The following is a 27,462-nucleotide window of genomic DNA, read 5'->3' as shown; positions in this document are numbered from 1 at the left end:
GTCTTGTTGTATTTCGATAGCAGGGTAATATAGGAAGTTGCCTTATATCTCATCAGAACATTGGTCCATCTTTGTTAACACTGACTGGCCACTCTACAGGGTTAGCATCTCGCAGTTCCTAAATGCTAACTATCTAGCTTTCCCCAGCAGTCACATAATCCAAGAACATGCCAGATCCACATTGTCCTACTCATTCCTCCTTGACTTCTGAATCCTTACCCACAATGCCTACTGCTGATAACTGCTTCTGATGCCTGCTCTGCTTCTCCTGCCAGAACTTAAACCTCCTGAATGACAGGAGAAAGTGGCAACACTGGATTTTGAAGGCTGAGTATATCATCTTGCTATGCAGTGTCACATGACATCATAACACAATGACCATAATGGAAAAATACAGTCACAATACTGCACAGCCAAGGGGATATAGTCTTATATAAGGTTTGCTTTTCAGCCCCACCTTAGTAAGTGGAAGGGTTGGATTCTTTCCCTCCAACACCAGCTCAAAAGAAGGGAATCCAATACTAAGAATTCTTTTGTGTAAAACCGAGCAAATCTATGAAAAAACAAGTAGATCTGATAGAATCACTTGTAACAAAGAAACAAAATGCAAGATGGTATGGGCACCATTGAGAAGTTAAAGGAACTCTGGAGTACTCCAGAGTTTCTTTGGAACTTTCTCATCCTGGATGTGCTCTCTCCACTGGTGATTAAGACAAGATCAGAAGTAGTTGAAGCTGTGGCATCAGAAAAAGAACTAGAAAAAGATAATGTTTTAAAAATCAGCCAGCCACTACATGGCTGCAAGCTAATGGTTTGTGATGCTTGTAAAAATGTACAGACACAGACTGAAATGGATTTTAAATGTCTCCAGTTGTATAGCATGAAAAGGAAACATCCCCATTCTTCCTGCTAGAGGTTGAAATATTTATTTGAATGCATTGGCTGAACCTTTAAAAATCTATTCTACATTAATAATAAAACCGGATGTGTGCCTGTCAGTGCCACAGTGCCAAGACTATGAAACCTAGACACTTGAAATTTGGCATGCATACTAAGGAGACCCTAGAGGTGTGTGCCTCAGGATTATTTGTTTTTTTACAACACATTAATTAATTTTTATTCATTTAAATGTGTCTGTGTGTTTGCAGCCTGCCATACTGTGCTCATGAACTTGAGTACATTCCGGGAGAGAGCGGAGGACAGGAAGGCCTGGCGTGCTATGGTCCATGGGGTCACGAAGAGTCGGACATGACTTAACAACTGAACAACAACAACATATTGTCTTCAGTCACTAGGTCCAACTCTGACAGCTGTGCAACATTGCTTGAAATCTTTGCTGTATCAAACTAAGGGCTATCTCAACCTGTACAAAGCTGGGGCTGTTCACTAGTATGTAATATACACACACACACACACTCAGGGGTTGAGTATAGCTTGTTGCTGAACCATGGGTTGTTGTATCGTGGGATATCATGTTGTCTGACCGCAGCGTGTTTTCTGCAGGGTGGCTTGTTTACCATGCAATGTGGCTTATTTTTCTTGAACAGGCTACCTTGAGAATCTATGGTTTGTTGCTGGATCATTCAGGATGATTAATAAGCTACACTGCATGGCTAACACGCCACTCTGCAGAAAATGTGCTGCGTTCAGACAACACGATAACCCACGGTTCAACAACAACCCACGGTTCAACAACAACCTACACTAAACCAATGTGAGTTAGCGCACTGCGTGCACCCAGCCATAATTGTCCCTCTTTTCTCACCTACACAGCCCTGCCTCTTGTTTATGCTGCTAGTGATCAGAGATGCTTATTGCATCCCTGTGCTTAGTTTTCCCTCTCCCTTTTAAAACATATCTACCTCCATACATAGTGTTATAATATAGGTGGGAAACTGATGTTGGTGGGAAAAGTTTATCACATTGCTTAGCTCACAGTTTTGGGAATGTCAAGACAAGCCAATGCATCATTTCCTAGAACCCAGGCTCTCTTGTCTTGCCTTGCTTCCCTTGGAACAGGGAAAGCAGACAGGTCCCAAGTTACACTTTGGTGACAGAGGCGTTACACTTTGCTTTGTGCACACAAAATAGTAACCACGTGCAAGCTGATTCTGACTGCTTGCTGGGGCAGCACATTTCTAATACATGTTAAGTTCTATTAATTGCTTTATAACTTTATTAACGCTCTATAAAAACACCGCATTAGCTTCAGATTCAAAGAATAGACTAACTGTTAAAAAACCTTGATGAGAAAACCATTATTGACAGAAAAATGAAGACCAAAATATGCCATACCCTAAAAATTCCAAGTGAATGATATTAAACAAAGCCATATTTCTAAGCATGCTGTTTGGAAGGAAGAAAACTGGTAGAAAAGCAACATTTGAATGTTGCACTTCAACCATTTTTGTTCCTTACAATGCCTGATAAAGATCCCTTTTGTCATAGTAAAAGGAGATTTCCTTGCACAAAAAGACATACCTTGGCTGACCTAGTGATGGCCCCAATCTCGGAATAAAGGTCTGTGCTGTCTGGGAATTTTTCCACCACTATTGTACAGACGTGATGTAAGAGAGACTGCTTATGCACGGTGTCCTTGACTTCTGGAACCTTCTCGAGGTAGCTCAGTTCAAAGGCTTTGGCCTGTTTGCAGGAAAGAAAAGAAACAAAAAATAACACGAGGTGTACCGTTCTATGTGCCAGTCTTCTTCTTTTTTTAAAGTAGAACATCTCTGAGGGGAACCAGCTATCTGAACACATTACGAAAACAGCTGCAGAATCAGGAGATTTATATATGCTTATGATTAGCATGCTTAGGTTAAATTAGGAGTAATTCATATTAAATCATCAGCCATGTTAGTGTTAACAAAGCTAGAAATGGTCAGAAATCGTCAGAAATCTCTTCCAAGGTATTCTGAATACGGATGTGTTAGGAATTTGGTGGGTCTGCATTTCGGAGCAAACTCACCTAAACTACAGCTACCAAATCAATCTGCAGATTGGAATGTGATCCACACCAGAATCCACACCCCTGCCAAATCCCAAAGAAATGGGGGTGGCATTTCTTTCTTCTAAAGGTTATAGCTGCTTGAACTGGCTACAAAGTGTAGCAGTTGCCATTCAGGTTGAAATGGGGCAGGAAATGCCCCTCCAAAGGATATACCGTCCCTCACAGGGACAATGTCTGTGAGAAACTATGGCTGCCCCCATCACTAAGGGCTTCTTCACACTGAGCCGTTATCCTGCGACTGATATTGCTCCTTCACGGAAGTTTACAGGCTCTTTACATGACACCATGATCATTCAAGGCGTCTCCTGCACTAAATGCCCTTTGTTCCCTTTTTAAATAGATCGCGGATAATGAGCTATCAAATTACCCCATTGTGTTCCGCTTTTGTTCCCTCTGTGAAAAGAGGAAAAGTGGCAAGAAGAGGAGTGAGATCAATGAAAGATAATGGAAGACTCAGATAAGGGGGAGAAGGTGGGGGAAAGGGGAGGGGGGAAAGCAAGTGGGTGAAAAGGGGAGTCGTTGTGATCCTGCATTTAAAACAGAAGCAGAAAGCCCCATTTTAAATGAAGGATTTTAGGCTGGTGTAGAGATGTCCTAAGTTCCAGAACATTTTAATGTGACCAAGAAACAGAATTCGAAGGGACAAGACAAAGTACACAGGTTTGGCTTTTAATGGCTTCCATTGAGTTCAGTAAAACAACTGCAATATGAGACAAAAACTACTCCTTACCCCAGAAACCAAGGATACCAGCAACAGGTCTAGCTGAACACACAATGGTTTCCCCAAGGACATTCCTTTACCATCTCCCATATAAGTAGATGGCTGCTGTTCACTTTGAAGTGGAAAAGTAAAATGTTGAATTTGGGAGCAGTACTGTGATGGCAGCTTCCTGCCGCCCTGCCACACTAAACGGGTAGCGTGGCTCGCTGATGCAAGTGGCTCCTAGTGGCTTCAAAGCCAAAGGGAGAGGGACTAACCCTTCTCACCTTTAACCTCAAAGCTGTTGCAGGGAACAGAGACCAAGATAGGGAGAAGGAAAAAGGGGGAGTCCCCTTCTCTTTGTGTTTTCCCTCCCTGTGATTTCCTCACATGTCCCCACCTGTATTGTCATAACCACAATCAGAAAACACTGCTTCATAATTATTATCAGCTCCTAGTGGAGGCAAAGCTTACATTGGTTCCATTAAGAAAATTTCCAATGGCTAGTAAAGTAGAAAGAATAAATCCCATGGTTTTATTGTTCTCCAGCTGGTCCATTCCTTCTTTCAAGTCCAAAAGTGGTTCAGCAACTTCCTGTAATCAACAGGAAAAAAAGAGAAGAAATGTGTATGGATTCTTCTGTATTGATTCTATGTTTTTAATTGCCACAAAGAGTCCCAAACTGTGCTCTAGCAAATCTGAAATTGTTGGTACTGGCTGTCTGTCTGTCTGTCTGTCTCTCTCTCTCTCTCCAGTTACTGAATGTTCCAAAACCTACTGCCACTTCCATCCTTAATAGTAAACTAGAATCCTTTTAAACCCTGAGACATCCCTGTTGAATTACTTTTTAATTTGAGCAAGATGCATGATTTTGAACAAGATGAAGGCAGCTGGAGGCTATAATTCTGTATGGTTCAGTTAGCCTAAGGCCTGATTTCCCCCACTGTTCTGCACTTCATAAGATACTACTTCTATGGAATTTTCAGACAGCACAACGCAGATCCACACTGTGGACTTTACAGTGTTCCACAAATTTATACCAGCTGAGAATCAGACACATCAAATTCCTCAGCTCAGTCCCATAAGAATGATTCTGCTGGTCATTTTTCTCTCTCTTCAGTATTTGAGAAAGAGGAATAAAGATCTCCTACAATGAAATAGATTAATAGTGACTTTGGATTTATCAAGCATTAACTACAACTACTGAATAGTGCTTTTGCCAGCACAGTTTCTCCACCTCCCCCCACCCCCCCCCCTCAAAAGCAGGAGGGCTGCAAAATCCACTTCCTTCCCACGATTAAGCAGATGCTCTGTGGGAAAGGAAAATGGAGAACCTGCACTGAATTCAACCCCAGCAGTGAGGGAAGAAAGAGATATAGTAGGAGCTTTACAGCAGGCCTGGTGCTACGTATACAAATCTCTGGATCATGGCTAGAACTATGGGGAAGGCTCTCCAGGACGAGCATCTTCTGCAAATAGTTGAGGTGATCCATGTGAAAAAAGTGGTTACCCAGAGTACAACAATCCTTTACTGGATCTGGGTGGGACAATCAAACCACAGGTGAATACCAGAAGACATGTACTATTTGAGAGGTTAGCAGGTTGATGCTTGTGGTCTTAAACATTTAGGTTCAAATTTCACGTTATGTGGAGTTCCATCATTTTGACATCTGCCTTTAAACCACCCCCAGCCTGGTTTGGCTTTGAACTGGGAGTGGAGAAAGTGTGTGCACTTAACCCTTTCCCCCTGTCCCTTTTCAGCTTGATACTGCCCTCCCTATGCTGCTTTTTCACACATGGAGGGAAAAATATGGGGAGGCTATGGAGACTGTGCAGGGCTGGGTTATCCATTAGGCGCAGTAGGCCTAGGGCCTACGAAACTCCCAAGGGCCTATGAAAACGTTTGGGGCCTACAGAAAGATTCTATTCAATCAAAGCAAATTATTGTTTGATTTAGCAGTCTACTCATACAGATATAGTATGTATTAAGTGAATATAAATTAAACATTAACTTTGTGGCTCTTTTTGTTAGCAAAAACACATGCTACATCTTCAAATTTCATTTTTTTGCAAAAGCTTATTCGCAATTGAGAATAGCGCAAGTGAAGATAGTCCCTTCTGCCCCATGGTTGACGTGAGACAGTTCTTTATGCATTTCAGCTTTGAAAAAGAGCGCTTCCCTTCACAACTTGTTCCAAAAATGGCAAGATACATTCTAAAAGCAATGCTGACATTTGAAAAACCTGTCACCAACTTGTCCGTTATTTGTGCAATGATAATTTCTGCCACAGATTTCCTGTCTGCATACATATGTGAGAACAGCAGAAATTCAACTGTGAATGCATGATCAAGATCTGATGGATAGGAGTCTCTTAATACCCTTGTTTTAGAGGCCACTACATCACTGGACATAGACATAACCACAAGAAAACAAAATCTTTTGTTGAGTGTGGCGTCTGCCTCTTGCCGTCTGCCTATCTCAATTATAAGTTTATCCGTTATAGGATAGAAGGACTGTGTACAGAATTTGTCACTGGCACTCAAACCCGTGTCAGTATGATTTATGCCGACTTCATAAAAAAAGATTCTCAGTTGTTTGGGTTGTGTGGTCTCCTTGGAGTTGGATAGTGTGAGTTCTTTTGCAGAAGCATTCTCACTGGCTAATGGCTAGGCAAGGCCTGCCAAATTTTGTTAAGGGTGGGTGTATTATTTATTTATTACATTTATATTCCGCCTTTTTTCCTCTTTGAGGAACCCGAGGTGGCGTACATAATCCTCCTCCTCTCCATTTTAGCCTCACAACAACAACCCTGTGAGTTAGGTTGGACTGAGAGTGTGTGACTGGCCCAAAGTCACCCAGTGAGCTTCCATGGCCAAGTGGGGACTAGAACCTGGATCTCCCAGTCCAACACTCTAGCCTCTAAACCACACGTGCTCTGTAGCTAGTGTGGTGTAGCCATATGTCCTGCCCTAATTGGTCAGTGTTCCAAACCTTTTAAAAACTGATGGGAAGAGGAAAACTACCTGGCACATTTTCCCCCTCCTGTAGACAAGGGATACTATCTCTCTGAGCCACCATAGCCACGTTTCTAATTAGCTCTGCTATGTAAGAGCAATTAGTGGCAACAGCACAGGTCAGAAGACAGATTAGTCCCAATATGCTTACATGCAAAGATATGAAAGTGGGGAGTATATGAGGGCTCTGGACTATTGTTTTGGGGTTCCCTGTGGATATTTCCCAGGGCTGTGCCCCAGTACCCCAAGGTAACACACCACCCCTAATATAGATCTCTGATTATGGGACTTATACAATGTAAATATTGATCTATGGCTCTGTCTTGGGGGTCTACTATTATGAGAGTGCTAAGGGCCTACAACCCCTTCATGGATCACTGCCTTGTTGTGGCAAAGGGGCTTGCGTAACTCAGTGAAGCCATAAGCTATGCTGGGCAGGGCCACCCAAGATGGACAGGTCATGGCGGAGAGTTCTGACAAAATGTGGTCCACTGGAGAAGGAAATGGCAACCCACTCCAGTATTCTTGCCAAGAAAACCCCATGGAACGTATCACAAGGCTAAAAGAGATGACGCCAGAAGATGAGCCCCTCAGGTTGGAAGGTGTCCAATATACTACTGGGGAAGAGCAGAGGGAATTTCCAAGTAGCGCCAGAAAGAGTGAAGCGGCTGGGCCAAAGCCGAAAGGACACTCAGCTGTGGATGTGGCTGGTGGTGAAAAGAAAATCCAATGCTGTAAAGAACAATATTGTTTAGGAACCTGGAATGTCAGATCAATGAATCAAGGTAAGCTGGAGGTGGTCAAACATGAGATGGCAAGATTGAACATCGACATCTTGGGATCAGCGAACTAAAATGGACAAGCATGGGTGAATTTAATTCAGGTGACCATTATATCTACTACTGTGGGCAAGAATCCCTTAGAAGAAATGGAGTAGCACTCATAGTCAACAAAAGGGTGGGAAAAACAGTACTTTGGTACAATCTCAAAAATGATAGAATGATCTCAGTACGAATCCAAGGCAAACCATTCAACATCACAGTAATTCAAGTCTATGCCCCAACCACTAAGGCCGAAGAAGCTGAGGTTGATCGGTTCTATGAAGACCTACAACACCTTCTAGAACTAACATCAAAAAAAGATGTCCTTTTTATCACAGGGGATTGGAATGCTAAAGTAGGAAGTCAAGAAATCACCGGGATAACAGGCAAGCATGGCCTTGGTGTGCAAAATGAAGCAGGACAAAGGCTAATAGAGTTTTGTCAAGAGAACATGCTGATCATAGCAAACACTCTTTTCCAACAGCACAAGAGGCGACTCTACACATGGACATCACCAGATGGTCAGTATCGAAATCAGATCGATTATGTCCTTTGCAGCCAAAGATGGAGAAGCTCTATACAGTCAGTAAAAACAAGACCTGGAGCTGACCGGCTCAGATCATGTGCTGCTTCTTGCAAAATTTTGGCTTAAATTGAAGAACGTAGGGAAAACTACTAAACCATTCAGGTATGACTGAAATCATATCCCTTATGAATGTACAGTGGAGGTGACGAATAGATTTAAGGGATTAGACCTGATAGACAGAGTGCCTGAGGAACTATCAGTTCTATAGATCAATTCCAGGAACTATCAGAACTCATCAGACGGTGGCTGTCTGATGAGGCTTTACAAGTAGCTGAGGAAAGAAGGGAAGCGAAAAGCAAAGGAGAAAGGGGAAGATATATCCAACTGAATGCAGAGTTCCAGAGAATAGCAAGGAGAGACAAGAAGGCCTTCTTAAATGAACAATGCAAAGAAATTGAGGAAAACAACAGAATGGGAAAGACTAGAGATCTTTTCAAGAAAATCAGAGATATCAAGGGAACATTTTGTGCAAAGACGGGCATGATAAAGGACAAAGAAGGCAGGGACCTAACAGAAGCAGATGAGATTAAGAAGAGGTGGAAAGAATACACAGAAGAACTATACAGGAAAGCTCTGAATGTCCCTGATAGCCATGATAGTGCGGTCACTGAACTTGAGCCGGACATCCTCGAGAGTGAAGTCAAGTGGGCCTTAGGAAGCATTACTAACAACAAAGCTAGCGGAGATGACAGTATTCCAGCTGAGCTATTTAAAATCCTAAAAGATGATGCTGTTAAAGTGCTGCACTCAGTATGCCAACAAATGTGGAACACTCGACAGTGGCCGCAAGACTGGAAAAGGTCAGTTTACATTCAAATTCCAAAGAAGGGCAATGCCAAAGAGTGTTCAAACTACCGTACAATTGTGCTCATTTCACATGCCAGCAAGGTTATGCTCAAAATCCTATAAGCTAGGCTTCAGCAGTATGTGAACCGAGAACTACCAGAAGTACAAGCTGGGTTCCGAAGAGGCAGAGGAACTAGAGATCAAATCACCAACATTCGCTGGATCATGGAGAAAGCAAGAGAATTCCAGAAAAATGTCCATTTCTGCCTCATTGACTATGCTAAAGCCTTTGATTGTGTGGACCACAACAAGCTGTGGCAAATTCTTAAAGAGATGGGAGTACCAGACCACCTTACCTGTCTCCTGAGAAACCTGTACGAGGGTCAAGAAGCAACAGTAAGAACTGGACATGGAACAACCGATTGGTTCAAAATTGGGAAAGGAGTACGACAAGGCTGTATATTGTCGCCCTGCTTATTTAACTTATATGCAGAGTACATCATGAGAAACGCTGGGCTGGATGAATCACAGGTGGGAATTAAGATTGCTGGGAGAATGATCAACAACCTCAGATACGCAGACGATACCACCCTAATGGCAGAAAGCGAAGAGGAGCTAAAGAGCCTCTTGTTGAGGGTGAAAGTGGAGAGTGCAAAAGCTGGTTTGAAACTCAACATTAAAAAAACGAAGATCATGGCATCTGGCCCCATCACTTCCTGGCATACAGAAGGGGAAGAAATGGAAGCAGTGACAGATTTTATTTTCTTGGGCTCCAAGATCACTGCAGACGGTGACTGTAGCCATGAAATTAAAAGACGCTTGCTCCTTGGGAGGAAAGCTATGGCAAACCTAGACAGCATAGTAAGAAGCAGAGACATCATCTTGCCGACAAAAGTTCGTATAATCAAAGCTATGGTTTTCCCAGTAGTAACGTATGGCTGTGAGAGCTGGACTATAAGGAAGGGTGAGCGCCGAAGAATTGATGCTTTCAAACTGTGGTGCTGGAGAAGACTCTTACGAGTCCCCTGGGCTGCAAGGAGGTCAAATCAGTCCATCCTAAAGGAAATCAACTCTGAGTGCTCATTGGAAGGACAGATACTGAAGCTGAAGCTCAAATATTTTGGCTACCTAACGCAAAGAGAAAACTCCCTGGAAAAGACCCTGATGCTGGGAAAGATTGAAGGCAAAAGGAGAAGGGGATGGCAGAGGATGAGATGGCTAGATAGCATCACGGATGCAATGAATATGAACTTGAGCACACTGTGGGAGACAGTGGAGGACAGGAAGGCCTGGCGTGCTATGGTCCCTGGGGTCACAACGAGTTGCACATGACTTAACGGCTGAACAACAACAACAAAAAGGGCCTACAAAGACTTTAATCTGGCCCTGGAACATTCTATCTTTCCATGCAGGATTGAAGAAGTAGCTTGTGGAGGATGATTTTAAGATGAAAAAGATCCAGAGAGAAGAGGGCTAAGCAGTCTCTCTCCGTGCACCCTTTCTCCACACCTTTGGCTCCTCTGGGTTAAAAAAAAAAAGACAAAAAAAGAACCATAGAACTCTGCATAACAGATAGTTTTAACTTTAGCCTATGGTTAAAGATGTGTGCACCGGAAAAAATCTCTTTGGAAAGTGCTTTGGATAGCAGGTCACTTCAGTGCTTCAGACTGTCATCTCACTGTGGTTCTGATCCAAACAGACCCTTGCTTCAGAAAATCCCATGGTTTGTATGTCTCCCAATTGACTATAATGGGGAAATCAGCAAACAGCTATTAGGTTTTTATTTTTTTGACAGAATTGGTTACATGTGCTGGAAGATTAGCTCCTCCTGAGGGGATGAAGCCTGAGAAATTTCAGACAGATAAGTGCACAGCGGTTTGTGCAAAGCGACCCCTTAAAATTTGGGCTTAAAAAAAAGGATTCCCTACCTCCCTGGAGGTTTTGTGGACAATTTGTATAAATATGGCATGCTTTGTAGAGGTGTTCTCAGGTTAGTTCCCTGAAAAACTTCAGCAGGCTAAGGCACAGGGGTTAAGAAGTTCTGATAAATGAAAAACAGTCTGAGGCTTTTTCCTTGCTCAGTTGGCACCGAAGTCAAAGGAAGTGCAATGCTGATTGGACAGAGGAGAATGTGGCCATGTGGAAGAAACAAGATTTGAATGTCCACCATTTTCAAGCAAGCACCATATTAGCTCCAATGCTACACCCTCCAAATTGGGTGGTGGTGAAGGGTAGTAACTTACCTAATAATAACTAACACTCAAGACAGAATAGACACAAAAAACAGTAAGGGGTGTTTTCCTTTTACAAGGAGCTGGGGGCGGGGGGATGTATCAAACTGTCAACTGATTGTGTCCCACCAAACCTCCAAAGTGGCCTGAAGCTCTGAGGACAGCCTGAGTCTTCACCCAAACAAAGCCTGAGTATCTCTCAAGTGGGCCGCTTTGTCTTTGACGCTGATGATTAAAGACCTCTCAGAGTGTCTAGTATGTGATAATTTATGATAACTTCCATATACTCACCCTGTACCATTTAAAAAAAAGAGAGAAATCTGATGTAGAAGCTAATATAATCTGACTTATTGTTAAATTCTCAGCATTTTAAATAGGAGATTCTTAATGGGCCTTCAGTATACACATTTGAAAAGAGGTCTGCAATCTTGAAAACATAAATTCTACTTTTTATCTCATGAAGTACTCTGCTATATAGAGTTGAGGAGGAGGAGGAGGAGGAGAAGAAGAAAGAAGAGCCACGGAAATGGGTATTTAGGAATTTTGAGAAATATTTGGGTTAGAAATTATTTCCTGTGCTTCAAGGAGAGTCATATAATTGGGGAGTGAAATATAACCATTATTTTTTTTGTGAATTGGAACTATCAAATATCCTCATTATCTATTCCACTGGTTATTGAAAATACAGTTCATGAAGGACTTAGTGGAGAAACATTAATTATAGTGGAGACTAAGCAAAGTGAATTAAAAGTCTAGAAGCTACTTCCATTTACTCAACAATCAGGAATTACCTTTTCCACAAGATCATAATCCAGTTTGAATGCCCAGAGCTGAAGTCTAGGAGAAAGTTCAGTGATGGAAGAAAGAGTCAGAAGGAACTGTTCAGCTGAGCCCAGAGGGATATCAGGGTTGGCTAGCTGAGCTTCCTGAATTTTCTGCTTCTCCTCTTCTGTGGGAATCATTGTGAGAATTTTCTAGAAAGACAGAGTGCCATCAATGGCAAATCACATACACAAGATTAACCAAAAAAAGCAGCCCATCTAATCTGTACCCATAATTGCTGAAATTCGATTCTGTGCATTTTGATGACACAACTCCCCAATTTTTCCAGGAAAAATGCTGACAAATATTAAAGATTATTGACATCAAACTTATTTAAAATGTTTGGAATTAGGTTTTTCAGCTATGGTTTTCAAAGCAGATCACAATTAAAATAAATTTATAAACGGTTCTGTTTTTAGTCTGGGCTATAATCACAATCCAGCAATGCTGATGTGCTAGAGGAAGGAGGCTTGCACATGTATATTCACTGTTGATTGAGGAGCTATGTGCACAAAGAGGGGCTCGGAAGGCCCATGCTGCTGCTCATGTGCAATCCCAAGCAAAATGGCTAGAAATGGTCATGATCACATTTTCAGAGGATCTGGGAAAGTGAAGGGACTGAATACAGCCCACTTCCTCCATCCTGCCCGAAACAGGTTATCAATGCTGCTGCTAACTATTGGATTGGAGCTGTAAAGCAGAGTCCCACTGGGCAGCAGGCGGCATCACTGCAGCTATAGCTAGATCTAGATTACTGGGAGCTAAACAACACTCTATGGCAAATGCAAAGGGTGTAGCTGGCCTATTTTTTTTAACTTTAGTGTAAGCGTGTGGGGCCCTGATCCTAACTGGGACAACCACATGCTGGAGGTGGTGGGGAGTTAAACCTTCCCACCCAGCTGCTTCCCCCTCTAAATTTGCCCCCCCCCCTTTCATAAGGACTAAAGAAAGAAAATATCCCTCAATTAGTGACAATGGAGGCTTTTTGTTCTTTATCCCTGTGAAAGGGGGCAAATTTAAGTGGGGGAGTGGCTGGGTGCCGCCCCTACCAGCACATGGTGGTGTCAGTACAGATGAGGGGCCCCACATGCTTACATTAAAATATATAAAAAAGATCAGCTAGGGACTACACATTTAACGTAGAATGGAATTTGCCCTGGGTATTGGAGGGGGGCGTGGGAGATAATTTCTTTCAGTTATGGAAATATATATAATATATTCATGCATAGTCTTATGTGGGAATAATTTCATTGCTGTATTTTTCTTTCCAATTGTATTTAATGTTTTACAAGTAAGGACCCAGTGGGATGAATTGCTGGGTGATGAAGGCAGGCATGGGACTCTTGATTCCTTTGCTACTTTCCTTCCCCTTGCAACCAATTTCCAATTTTTCTATGGATGATCCTTTAGGACATAACATTCAACCCTTCACCACTGAAAAGATCTTTGTGCATGTGGGGTGAGACTTGGGACCCAAGGAACACAGGGAGAACATCTTTGCATCTTAACTTCCCTTCCCCTTGCTATTCTTCCAGTGGCCAGGGGGAAAGCCCCCCTCACTGGTGAAATGAGCTCAGAGGTGTGCCCCAACCCCCAACAGTTCTGGTAATTGCTGCCTATTTCGTTCATTACATAAAATGGGACTTAAATGAGAGCCAGTTAGAACTGAACATGCTTCTATCTGACTAGCCCTGCCCTGGGTTTTATTTCCTGATTGCGATAGAACGCAACACTAGAACATGAGAAACACACAGAATGCAGCAGAATTGGCTTGCACATATGCTGGCATATGGAGAGAGAAATCTAGCATATATAACTGCAAAAAATTCAAAGCAGCTTTTCCTGATCACTGAATTATGTCTGGTACTTACAGTGTGGGTTACTTTGTTGCACCCCACATTTATAATTGTAAACATAAGAAGAGAACAATATTTGTCAATAAAAAGCTGCAGAGTAAATTTTATTTTTCCCTTCTTATGTGTCCCAGTGGTTTGCAATCCTAAATCCTAATCCTAGCAAGTTAGAAACCACAAATGGGACCTACCCTGACCGAAGGTGAGTTGCACCAGTGACATGCCCACCATTTTTTATTTTAGGGTTTCTTTTAAAAAGAGAAACAGAAGGAAAGGAAGAGACAAGATGCAAAGGTGAGAGGAGTTTTTGTACCTTTAATAGCTGTGCAGAGTTGGGAATTGTGGCAGATGTGTATGTAGAAAAGCTGCACTTGTTGAAATTCCCTCTTCTGCACAACTATTCAAGATACAGGACCCCTGCTGCCTGATTTTGCCACTGGAAAAAAAATGGACATATAGGTTCAAAAATTAAAAATGGGACCCATGTTGCAGATTGGGTCCTGTGTCAGAAAAAAGTGAAGAATGTACATAATGGTATCCAGATATAATCTTTTGAAAGAGCTTATATGTGGATATACTTTCTACCCCCAATACCTGGAAATAATGATATGCTCTTAACTTAAACCTCAGTGCTCTGTTTTCTCAGTACCTCTATTCCTTCCTTATTTAAGGCATATTCATCAAAGTTCAAAATGGCAGTCTTGATCGTCCTTGGAGGGGGTAATACTGTCAGCCCAATATTAATAGCATTGCTTCGTTTGGAATCCAACACAATGATTTCCTGCCTCTTGCCATCTGCAGCAGTTTTCTGAGAAAAAGACCAGGGAAGAGGGGGAAAGGAAAGGGAGGTAACAGTTACATTCTTTAAGTCAGATGCAGTACACATGTTGACATCAGACAACAATCGACATGGTTCTGACTTCTACATTACACAGTATAAATAGAGCTTTTGTGCAACAGGCTGTCTAGGACTTTTAATGGTCCCAGGAGACTTGGGGCATACATATCTTGTTCATTTTGGCAATGTCAGAAGCAGGTATTAGGAGCAGCTGTAGTAGGAGTGGAGTGGCTGGGGAGAGAGGAACAGCGCTACAGAACTAGTCACTCATTTCTGCACCTGGACCATACTCCCAATTTTAACTCCCTCCTAAAAAGGGCGAGTTAATGGTTGTGGACCTTTAAGGGCACTGCTGCTGAAATTCCAAATTCTCACTACCCAGACTGTGCTTGTTCAGAATATATTGTGCAGAAAACATGCTACTTGCTGCTCTCCAGTGTCACATGTCTCTGATTTTTTTCCTCCCTGACCAACGGAATGGGAGTCATTCAATGTGAATTACTGCCTTAGGCTGCAGGCACAAGATGGTGCCAATCTACTTGACTTGGGGCCTTCTCTAAGCTTCCAAGCAGGCTGGAATCTGGCTTTGACCCAACTGCTTTGAAAAATGTCAAATCATCCCATGCCAAAAACACTAAATAATGTAACAATTATTTTAATTACTGCCAATATGTTGCAGTATTTTTGATGCCTACTCTGTATCTCTGTCCTGATTAGGCTCAGGGCATGTGCCCCCATCACCCTGCATTAGGAACACTGCTGGCTGGGAGTCATGAAGGAAAAAGGCAAAACTGGCAGGGGCGAGGAATGCTCAGATGAAAACACTGCAAGATCCCACAAGGCTGAGGTCATCGTCAGTGGTGCTGCTAGGGCTGGACCCTGGGCCAAAGTCTACGGCCTCACAGCCCAGAGGGCCCACAAATGACCAGAGAGTGGCAGGTGATCAGGGCAGTGGCAAACATGGGCGGTGTCAGCACATGGGCTGACATGGGCATGACACTGACACACACACACACACCTATAAACACAAATCTGCAATTCCTACCCAAAAAACCCAGGGCATCCTGTTGCAAGGGATTTTAATTCACCTGCACATAGCCTCTCGGATTTACAATTGCTTCCAACTGAACAAACACTGACATGCTTGACAGAAAGGAAAACGTCTGGATGAGCTTTCTACCACTCACACCTCTGTTTTTTTCTCCTTAGGAATTTTCATCTCCTGGCATTCCAAACTGCCACTCTTGGTGTCCATTTAACATCACAGCTACTGATGACAGCAAAGCTCTCTCTATATTTTTAAATTACTCTGTTGTTAGTCTATCTATCTTTCATTCCTTTTCTACAACAATGCTTATTCTCAAGGAAATATGTTTTGCATCAGGGCAGCAGAAAGCAAACTCCATTTTATTCTTGTAGTCATGATGGCGCTTTCAGTTTAGCATGCAGAATTGCACATGCACAGAACATCCTTTTTAAAAACTCAGGGTTAGCAAACAGGGTTTTTGTTATTGTTCTTGCTCTACCATATCAGGAGTGTAGAATTAGTTGTAAGACATGGAATGGTGGCAGGGGGAGAGAGAAATGTTAGTTGTGTGCTTTACACTTGAACTTCTAAAAACACTGCCCCCCCCCCATAAGACCAGGATCTAAAATTATCTAGATCAATGGTTATGCCCACATTACTGTTACTTGCCTCTCCAATGGAATTAAATGAATATTTAAGGTGTGTGTTTTTTTAACAACAATAAGACAAGAAGTAAAGACAGGAAACCTGGGACGATGTTTTCCACATTTCACAGCTTGGGATCCCGTTACCTTAAGGAATGCTTTCTCCCTGCTCTGGCTAACAAGGCCATTTGCAGAATGTGCCACCATTGGAGGTTAAATGGGTGGCAACAAAGGAAAGAGTATGTTCATCAGTAGCACCCCAGTTGTGGAATGCCCACCCCAGGGAAGCTTGCCCGATACTCACACTGTCATCAGTGAGGCATGAGGTTAAATTGTTTTAGTTCTCACAGACATCTGATGAACTGAATGGTAAAGAATGAGGCAAGTGGTATAACACTAGAAATAAGTTTTTTAAAAAATAAAAACCTCAGAATAAGATTACATGTTGGATTGTTTTATGTTGGATTACTTTATGCTGACAGAATTGTTTTAAATTGATTGTTGAGTAGATATTAACAGACTTAATGTTATTGTTGGTTTAGTTTATTTTGTGGATGAAGAGTGGTATAGAAATGTCTTAAATGAATCAATAAATATTTAAGAATAGAGGCATTACCAGAACGAGTGAGAGCCATTATGGCCTATTAAAAATTACACTGGATCTGGGTTCAAGTCACACCTCTACTATGGAGATGACACTCTACCATGGAATTCTTGTATGGCCTTTGCCAAGTCTCTCTTTCTCTCTGGCTCAGTGGACATGGCCAAGTGGATTTCTGAACTCTATTCTAGCTAGCCTCCAAAATGGATCAACATTTGTCAGAAAAATCATGTTGGTATGAGTATTTCCGGTTAAACTTGCTTGTGAATTTATGAATATTTAGGATTTGCCCTCTTTATCTTGGCTAACTAAATGTATATGAGTCAGAGAAACAGTTAAGGCTCTCCCATACTCTCAGGACCAGGCGGGCAAATATCTCAATAAACAAGAACAACAGTTACCATATTACAATTTCTCACTGAGGCGCTAGTCATTATTTTTAACCACTTTCAAGGATTAGACTACAAATCCCAGCATTCCTGACCATTGGCCGTTCTGTCTGGGGCTGATGGGAGTTGAAGTCTAAAACATCTGGAGGGCACCCGGTTGGGGAAAGCTGATACAATGTTTGAAACGCTTCTTTTGGGATAATCCCAGTGAAGTCAATGCACAAATCAGTACTATGGGAAGGAAAAAATAGGGTGTTATTTGACTGGAAAGAGCAAGTGAAGAGGTTAGAGGCAAGGCCTCCTTTCACTGAGCAATGCACTGTGCTTGAGCTTATTGGGTTTACTTCCCAGTAACTGCTTCTATTACTCCAGGCCTCTTTTTCTTCCTTCCAGAGTCTAACCAGCTACTTCAAACATCTTTTCCAACCTGAGTATTTGCAAAGTGCAATTTTCCCAGGATGACATCTTGCAGAGGGTGGCACACTAAGAACATCAAGGGGCTCCAGTTTTATCTTTTCTTTTCAAGGTGCTGCAGAAACACATAGGCTTGACACTGGTAATTTGAACTAAAATTTAATCACGGCCACATTTGCAGACATAATGATATATCTGAACTGTGCCATGGACACTGGAAATCAGAGAATCAGTGGGAGATCAAGTCTGCACACCTTGTCATCCACCAAACCAAATGCAGCCCCCTGGAAGCATATAAAACCTGGTTTGGACCAATTTAGAAGTTGCACAGAACATGAAACAGAAATTTAACTCTGCCTGGTAACACCCGGCAAGTGTCAGGTTGCTGGATGCTGCACATGCAGTATTAACATGCTACCACGGCACCCACCTGGGCCACAGATCTTTGGTCCTGATGCACAAGTGGGCAAAGCAACCTATTTAAGATGAGACACCAGAGTGTCTCACTTCTGGTGTCACTTTCCTGTCGAGTGTGTTTGTTCCCCGCACAGGACTGCAAAAGCAGGTGGTGGTGGTTGTCATGTACTTGACAAACTAGAGGACTTTGCAGGGATGTAAACTATTGAATATATCACCAATCTGAAGAGGGGGAAATTTTAGTAATACCAACTTTGGTTACCCTTTTGCAAGGGTCTGAATGCCTGAACTCAACACAGGAACGTGAGCAGCAATAATTTGTCTTATGGTTATGATTGCTTGCTTGAAGTGGTTTTGATATATGTTGTCTTTGTGTATATAGTCTGTTTGTGTTTTTTAATGTCAAAGGCTTTTAACCTCTGTATACTGTATTTTGAATGTTTTAAATCTTTGCAAGCCACCCAGAGAGCTTTGGCTATGAGGCGGTATACAAATGTAAATGATGATGATGACGACGAAAAGTGGTGCCCTTGAGCTATGCACAGTGCCTTCACAGCTAACCACAGCCAGTCAGACATATCAGGGCCCTTGTGGGAAAACATTCCAAATGACAGCATTGTTTCCGGACGGACACTAGTAGCGAGCACAGAACAATACCTTTTATGAAACATAGCAGGCAAGTAGAAAACAACAAACAGCAAACACCGTGACAATATAGCAAAGGATGTACCAACCCAGCAGCATTAGACTGGACAGTATTGATGGTGGTATGACAGAGGCATCTTTCCCCATGACTAACACACTGATCTCTCCCCGGCCCCTGCCACTAGCAGTGGTTAAACAGATTGTTCAGAGGTATGAGCAATGCAAAACCCTGCAAAATCTGTCAGTGGGGAAGATAGTGGGATGAGTTTGCAAATGGCTAATGAAGCCATGCTGTACTCTGTATTTTATTGCTAGCTGCCTTGAGTGTCAGTTTTTGGAGGAAAGGGATATAGAATAAAAAATAATTCTCAGTCATACAACTGTCAGCTCTCATAGGGTGTGAGGCTGGGTGGTGGTGGTGGTGGTGCTGTCTGTGTCCATCCCTACGTAGAAAAGGCTCCCAGGCAGCCCCAGAGCAGGAATCTCATCTCTGCCTGCTTAAACAGTCTTACAGTTGCCTATTCTCTCTAATGAAGGATACTATCCTTCCTACAGAGGACATTCTGAGGCTTACTATGGACTCTTCCATGACTGGTTTCCAAAGTCACCAAAGCTGCACATCGTCTGCAAGCTCCTATCTGAAGTCAACTTTGTTTTACTTTGTTGCAATGATAATAAAAAATGTACTGAGAGCCAGCATGGGGAAGCAATTGCTGTATGTTATGGAAATCACAGCTAAGGCTCAGGAACAGGAATAAAATTGGTTGCAGCTGTATCTAAGAACACATGTAGTGGGACACAGCCAAACCTCAGTCTCCCTCTTCTGTTCTTAAGTGAAGCCTCTCTTCTCCACATTTCCTGCAGCCATGTCTCCACTGAACACCTGCCGAAATGTACTGAACCAAGGAAAACAAGTTGCTTACTGGTAACGGTAGTTGTTTGAGTAGTTATCTGTGCAATCACATAGATGGCATCTGTGCCTGCAAACAGCAGCACTTTGGAAACTTCTAGATTTCAGAAAAGCCTGTAGCACCTGTGCCACTGTATGCCTCAAGGGCGAAGCCAAGGCTTTCTCCTCAGTTACTTGGAGACCGCAGAAAACACAAGCTAGGAGGCTGAAGTGTGTGACTGCATAGGTCAGAGGGCCTCATCTTTGGGGACTGGTGGGCACATTTGGAATACTGAGAAAGTGTCATGGGTACCATTTACAAAATGGCTGCCATGGTGAGTGTGGCCAATCAAGGCACCCATTTCACAGAAGGCAAACTGGTGAAGCTAAAAGACAAACAATTTGTCCAAGAAACTGAGTGGAAGGCAAAGGAGGTGCCTGAGCCCTCAAACAACTTCACTCCTTTGAACCCAAGTTTTCTGCTCCAGCACCCATTTCATAGAAGACAAAACTGGTGAGGTGAGGGGAAAAGAATCTGAGGTCCAAGAAACTGAGTGCAAGTCTGCAATCCTATGCATGCTTGTGTAGAAGTTCCACTGAACTCAGTGATATTTACTTCTGAGAAGACTTATTCAGTTGTGTAGAAGAAGGAATGACAAGTGACATCTGCTGAACTCCATCTTCTATACAACTATCAAAGGTGTGAGAGCCTTGTCCGCTTTTACATCTGGCTACCCCCCGCCTCTCACACACATGAACCTCCAATTCCTGCCTTCATCTGCCCCCCTTCCTAAGTTTGAAATCCTGTGCACACATACACTAGAATAAGTCCTGTTGAACCCAGTGGAGCTTACTTCTAAATACACATTGGTCTGTCCATCCTATCCACCATCCCTCTCTCTTTTATACACATACATATGTCCCCTCACTCCTCCTAACCTTGCTGTACCTGCTGGGGATGGGAGCTCTGGGGCTGTGTAGAAAAAATAAAGGAAGGAAAGGAGAAAGATCAGAACTATGAGGGAAAGGAAAGGTGGGGAGAAAAAGAGAGAGAGAAAGGCAGAAGGTGGGATGAGTAAAGAGAGAAAATGAGAAGGAAAATAAAGAGGAAAATGAGCAAAAGAAGGCAATGGAAAGGGGTGGGGGGAGGCAAAAGGGAAGAAAAGGCAGAAGGGGAAGAAACTGCTGCTTTTCCAGCCCTCCCCATGGCCTCGGCTTCTCAGTTTGTAGCACTCCCCTAGCTTGTGCTTTTTTTTGTTGCCCGGGTCTATCTTTCCTTCTTCCATAGCAGGCCCTGCACGAGCTCTCTTGCCACCTGAAGCAGAACTTGTGCTGTCACAAAACCCTCCCTGCCTCCCTCTCTGCTGTTGCCACCGCCACCACCACCACACGTGCACCCATCCCTCCCTTACCTTAGCTGCTGTGTGGGGGCTCTTGCAAGATTTTGCAAGTGCTGTGGGGTTCCTGCAAGATGTTGTGGGATATGGCTGAGATCTCATGATATGTCATGGGATATGGCCAAGATCTTGCAATAGATCCAGAATCCTGAAACAACAGAGGGCTGGTGGCTGTTCTGAACAGCCCCACCGGCTGCTTTCTCACTGTGGCAAATGCCAGGACAGGAAAGTGGCTGGGTCTCTCTAGAGCACCCACTGTAGGTGACGGTGGGCTCTCCGGGCTGAGGCTAGGCTGGGGGAGGGGGAGCGGTGCAATTCGCCACTCTTCTAGCTCTGCTGCCCTCTCCTCCTCTTTTCTTCCTACCAATTCAAGAGCCTGTGACTGCTGGGGTCTGTCCAGTCAGAAGCTGGGGTGGGAAGGTGCAAGACAGCAAAAGATGAGCAAGGGGGAACTGGGCCCTGTGCAAGCACCAGAGCAGCAGAGAGACCATTTGGTGAGCAATCAGGCATGGAGGAGAGCGGATTATCTGGTGGACACTATGGCATGCCTTTGTGGGTGCCATGGCACTTACAATGGAGACTCCAGGCCTAGATGGCCATTCAAAGAACGACAGTTACAAGTAAGCATGCTGTCTTTTTTCTTTATGGCCTCTCTGAAGTCATAGATATGGCAGATTAGCTAGCTGAACAACTTGCAAGTGGGTATAGGCAGGTCATCGAAATGCCCTGTGATGGGCATCTTATCTATGATATAATTTCATGCCCTTATGGGAATATCATTTCATGCTCATAGAGAGGAAACGATGCTGCCATCATACAAGATGAACAATTACACCCATTTAAAGAGTGACTGCACATAATGGCTCAATTCTCAGGGAGAGGCTTCACAGAGACTGGAACTACAGCAAAATAATATCTAACAAGCATAGATGAAGAGATGACTTTTGAATACTGAGCCTCGAGGACTGATCTAAGATCAGCACACAAAGGAAGTTCCAGAAATACTTAAGGAGAGGCCTCTCGTCAAATCAATATAATGAAAAGACCTTGAACCTGGGTAGGACAGGTTACTGGTGATACCAGTTCCCAATAAGCAAGGCCACCTGAAATCATCTTATTTTCTTATTAAACTATAGAATTTGCTACTACAAGAGGGCCACCAACTTGGATAGCCACAAACTTGGATGGCTTTAAAAGGGGGTTAGACAAATTCGTAGGAGAAGTCTATCAATGGCTCCTAGTCCTAATGGCTGTATGTTACCTCCAGTACCAGAAGTGGTATGCCTATGTACACTGGTTGCTGGGGAACATGGGCGGGAGGGTGCTGTTGACCTCGTGTCCTGCTAGTGGTTTCCTGGTCAACAGCTGGTTGGTTGCTGTGTGAATGAAATGCTGGACTGGATGGACCCTTGGTCTGATCCAGCATGGCTCTTCTTATGTTCTTATTAAACAGTAAGGCAGGATGCACATTGCTGAATTGTGATTCTTGCTAACCTACAGCCCAGAGTTTGTTGACTTGTTTGTTAAACCAAACCGCATGCATGTGTTGTTAACGATGCATAATAGGTAGGTGTACATAAGCAAAACTGTGAGATGTTGTACAACAAGGCCAGTCTGAATGAGGGGATACTCTTGTAGAGTACATTCAAAGATTCAAGAAAATATCACTGAAATTAAGATCAAAAACAACTAGGATTGTAGTCACGAAGGACTGGGGCCACAGAAGCTTACAGTTGCTCCATGACAACATTGATAGAGTTATAAGCTAGAGTTGCCTGTCCTGTCATTGTGTTACAAGGATGATGTTTGTCCCACTTCCATGGGAGAAGAAAAGGGAATGATGGGAATGGGTAGAAACAACTTCTGTTACCATGGTGAAAAGAATGCATGTTCCACCAGATGCAAGTCTCAAATTGTCCTTCAGCAAAAACGGCAGCAGTTGATGCACTGAGTGATAGCCAATAAATCTAGTGTTGGAAATTCCAACCAGGGAATATTGGTGGAAACCAAGGTGTTTGAGGCTGTAGCCATATGCCCTGCTTCTGGCTCCATTCCACTGAATGGCTCTGGATGACACACAACATGGGCCCTGCAAGATATATGCAAGTGTACCCAGTCCATGATAACCAACCCCTCCTCCCTTTGCTTGTTGAGGCAGTACGTAATGGAGATGTAATCAGTTGCAATTCTGAGATACTCGTATGGTTCCTCAGCTGCATCTGGAATTATGCTGGTGTGTGATGGGCAACTAGGAACTCCAGCATATTGATGTGCACTCAGATAGTCAATAGGATGTAAACCCCATTGATATGTGAAGAATGGTACTGTGTTCACCAGCTTAAGAGGGATGCATTCATGCAGACAGACACTGATGAGATCAGAGAACTGAGCAAAAAAAATGTGAAGAGGTTCACTGCTAGAGTCCAGCTGAAGGCAAACTGAGAAAGAGGATTGGGAGAAGAAGGAAGGCCCAAGCAACAACCCTGAAGTCGCATGCAGCTTGTCCAAACTCCACTCTGGAATGGGACACGGGAGGTGGTGCAAATGAGGCCAGGGGGAGATCACTGCAGTACTGGAATAACCTTGAACTGATTGAGAGCCTAGGAAAAGACAATGTTGCCATGTGGTACCCAGAAGAAACACGATGAGATCGTTAGAAGAGGCTACTGGGATGATAGTGACTTTATTGAGCAAGTGGCCGACTAGTCTGGGGAGGTTTCTCATTGCCTGTCTAGGGCAAGCAATGTCTGAAGGCATAATTTTGTAGAGCTCTGTTGCATGTCCCTGTCCTGTGACAGCTACCCTCAGTAATCCCAAGTTACCAACCTGGACTTCCAATGAGACTTTTCCCCCGGGGATGAGAGGATCAAATTACTGTTATGGTGACACCTGGGAGCAAGAAAGGTGATATATTGTGGTGAATGGCTCCCAGGTATATACCGTAGAGCATTTGAAATCCCAGGCCACCTACAGAAGCTTGGCTTTGAAATGCCATCAAATGGGGGGAAAGGGCTTCATCTCAAGTCCCTTCTGTCTTGTGCCATGGTGGTGGCGGCGGCGCAACTGTGGTAGCGGTGAGTGGCCCTGCGGAAGGCAGAGGACAGGGACGATCCATTGCCCCTCCCAATCTGTCACTTTAGCCCTCTTGGTAGGGTCAGCCCTGAAACAACAATCACCCCAACTGGTATGGAGTGCCAATTCACACCAGCTTTTCTTACTACCTGTCTCCTTCACTTTGTAGCGATTGTGGCATCTGGGTTGAAGGGGATGCCTGATTGCCTGGCTGTGAGTTATCTCGGCCTTTACTCAAGTCAACTCATTTTGGGAAGGTTTGTGAAAACATGGTGACAGGGAAATCAGACAAATTAAAGCATAATCTTGAACACAGCAATCCTGTAGCTCAACAGAATGCCTGTATGAACTGGTCCAAAGGCAGCATCTATTGCCCTCAGCTTGGATGGCAACGCTGACTTAAAGCTGATGAATTCAGCAGGGAGTTTGCCACTGTTTTCATGGGAGATATATCAGGAACCTAGAGAATGCAGTCCACAAGTCCATCCTTTGCAGCCAAATGACTTTGCGGGGGGGGGAGGGGGTTTGGGGGAGGGTTAAATTTTATTTATTTAAAATATTTTAGGCTCTTTTTCAGGGCAAACCCCTCACAAAGCAGATTACAACATACTTTTAAAATAGACATAAGTAATCAAATCATCAGAAAAGAAAGAAAGAAAGAAAGAAAGAAAGAAAGAAAGAAAGAAAAACTGGCACAATTCATGAAACAGGAAAGTATTTGGCTTAATAAAGGGAAAATATGATGGCTTAAAGAAAAACAGAATCCCAGATCTTCAAAATCTGGGTGAAAGTCTCCAAATCAATCTTTCTCATGGCTTTACTTAGGTTTTGTAGATAACACCAATCCTTCTGTTAGAAATCTCGCCTCTGGTGCCTTATAGAAGACAGTTTACAAATATCCTATATACTCATAGCAAAATCATTTTCCGAGTGTGGATCCTTCCGTAGCCAAAATGACATCATATGCACAAGAGGGAGGTAGTATCAGCAACTTCGGGGATACCCCAGGGTTTGCAGAAGTACTAAAAACTTTGGGGGTGGGAAAACTCTTAATGGGGGTGGCGGACAGACCCAAAAACAGCCATGAGGATTCAGCCATGAGGATTCAGCTCTGGATAGGGGTGAATGCTTCTTCCTTGTTCTCCTCGACCTCTCAGCGGCTTTTGATACCGTTGACCACGGTATCCTCCTGGACCGCCTGGAAGGGTTGGGCACTGGAGACACCGTATTGCGGTGGTTCCGGTCCTTCCTCTCCGGCAGGTACCAGAAGGTAGCACTGGGAGAGGAGGTTTCGGACCCGTGGCCGCTCACTTGTGGGGTGCCACAGGGTTCCATCCTCTCCACGATGCTATTTAACATCTATGTGAAGCCGCTGGGGGCTATCATCAGGCGGTTTGGAGTGCAGTGTCATCAATATGCGGATGACACGCAGCTCTACTTCTCATGCAAATCTTCACCAAGGTTGGCCGTAGAATCCCTGTCCAAATGTCTGGAGATGGTGAGTGGCTGGATGGGGAAGAATAAGCTGAAGCTGAACCCTGACAAGACCGAGGTACTTTTGGTGGGAGACAAGAGGAGGCTGGGGGATGTTGATCTGGTGTTGAATGGGGTACGGCTACCCTTGAAAGACCAGGTCCGCAGCCTGGGGGTCATTTTAGACTCCCAGCTGTCCATGGAGGCTCAGGTGTCAGCTGTGAGCCGGACAGCGCTGTATCAACTCCATCTGATATGGCGGCTGCGCCCCTTCCTTCCTGACCATCTGCTTCCATCGGTAGTACATGCCCTGGTCTCCTCTCATTTAGACTACTGTAATGCGCTCTACATGGGGTTACCCTTGAAGATGGTTCGGAAGCTGCAGCTGGTACAGAATGCGGCGGCTCGCCTGATTAAAGGCAGCCGCCGGCAAGATCACATCACTCCAGTGCTGAAGGAGTTGCACTGGTTACCAGTTGTTTTCCGGGCCAAATACAAGGTGTTGGTTTTGACCTTTAAAACCCTATATGGTTCCGGCCCAGCCTATCTTAAGGAGCACCTCTAGCAGCACCAGACAGGCCGCTTAACAAGATCAGCCTCGGATGGCCTTCTCTCTGTCCCATCAGCCAGGACAGCTAGACTGGTGGGGACGAGGGAGAGGGCCTTTTCTGTGGTGGCCTCCACTCTGTGGAACTCCCTCCCTAGGGAACTCCGCCATGCCCCCTCTTTAATGAGCTTCCATCATGCATTAAAAATGTGGTTGTTCAGGCAGGCATTTGGGGTGGGTTAGGGTATTTTAGAAAATGTTTTTATTGTAGAATTTTATTGTTTTAAACTGTTTTATTGTACGTTGTACGTCGCCCAGAGTGGCTGGGTGACCAACCAGATGGGCGATTAATAAATTTAATAATAAATAAAATAAAGTATGGCCATTCAGGATTCAGTCAAGCTAGCTGATTCTTGGAGGGGAGACATCAAAAACTGGGGGAGTGAGAATGGAATGCCATATCTTGGAGAAGTTCATGGTTGGCTGAAACCCTGAACAGGAGCACTCCACCCTGCAACATTTAAGGGTGGGTACCGTTTGGTATAAATATAACTTGCCACTTCCTTACTGTTTTACACTCTTAGAGAAAAATATGCAAGACAAAATTTTATTGATTGTCCACATGATTGGTCTGTTTTCTTAATTCTTTTGTGTTTTGGTTTTATGTCTTGCTGGAGGTATTTAATCAGAGGCTGAGTGGACATCTGTCAAGGATGCTGTAGCTGTATCCTGCTTTGCAGAGCCTGCACTGAGCAGGGGGTTGCACTAGATGATCTCTATGGTCCCTTCCACCTTTATGATTCTGTTTCATTCTATTTATTGATTTCATTTCTCTCAGCGTTGCCATTAACACTCCAACATTAGATTACTGATGGAGATATTAGAAGGACGGTCTAAAAATTATCTTTCCAAGTTGCAGGAGCATAGAAATCTGCTTAGTCAACTTTCCACACAAAAATGACATTTTCTTCTTCATTAGCATTTCTTGTATGTAGGCAACATGCATGGAAAGTAAAGAGTGGGAACCCAACATTATTGATGACTTAGAAAATAAATAAATATAATTTATCCATATTTTAACAATAATTTATGGAAAATGTTGAAGGTTAAAAATGTCAGTTCAATTCATCAAAAAACTGGCAGCACAAAGTATTTAGCACACTCTTTGGATTAAGATGGGAAATATGTCATAATCCTGCTTTCAGGTCATGGAATGATTTGTTTCATGGAACCTAGACAACATTTTCAAACTCTCCTCTCCAGGCTATACCTTTGACAGATTTAT

General features: G+C 43.5%; 1 protein-coding gene across 2 annotated transcripts in view; it reads right to left on the bottom strand.

Moving 5' to 3' along the window:
* FHOD3 (formin homology 2 domain containing 3) overlaps positions 1 to 27,462 on the bottom strand; it is a 455,537-nt gene that overhangs the window by 58,775 nt on the left and 369,300 nt on the right. For both annotated transcript variants that reach the window (XM_084857529.1, XM_084857531.1), the window contains 4 exons: positions 14,474 to 14,632; positions 11,941 to 12,123; positions 4,185 to 4,304; positions 2,482 to 2,643 (listed from right to left, as the gene is read on the bottom strand). In XM_084857529.1, coding sequence (XP_084713655.1) covers positions 2,482 to 2,643; positions 4,185 to 4,304; positions 11,941 to 12,123; positions 14,474 to 14,632 — 624 coding nt within the window. The remainder of the gene's footprint in view (positions 1 to 2,481; positions 2,644 to 4,184; positions 4,305 to 11,940; positions 12,124 to 14,473; positions 14,633 to 27,462) is intronic.

Source organism: Heloderma suspectum, chromosome 5, assembly GCF_057233095.1.
Source record: "Heloderma suspectum isolate Gila_16-S chromosome 5, 16-S_ref, whole genome shotgun sequence".
NCBI classification, from domain to species: domain Eukaryota; kingdom Metazoa; phylum Chordata; class Lepidosauria; order Squamata; family Helodermatidae; genus Heloderma; species Heloderma suspectum.
The sequence above is the reverse complement of the archived record's forward strand: the minus strand, read 5'-3'. Positions and strand labels throughout refer to the sequence as shown.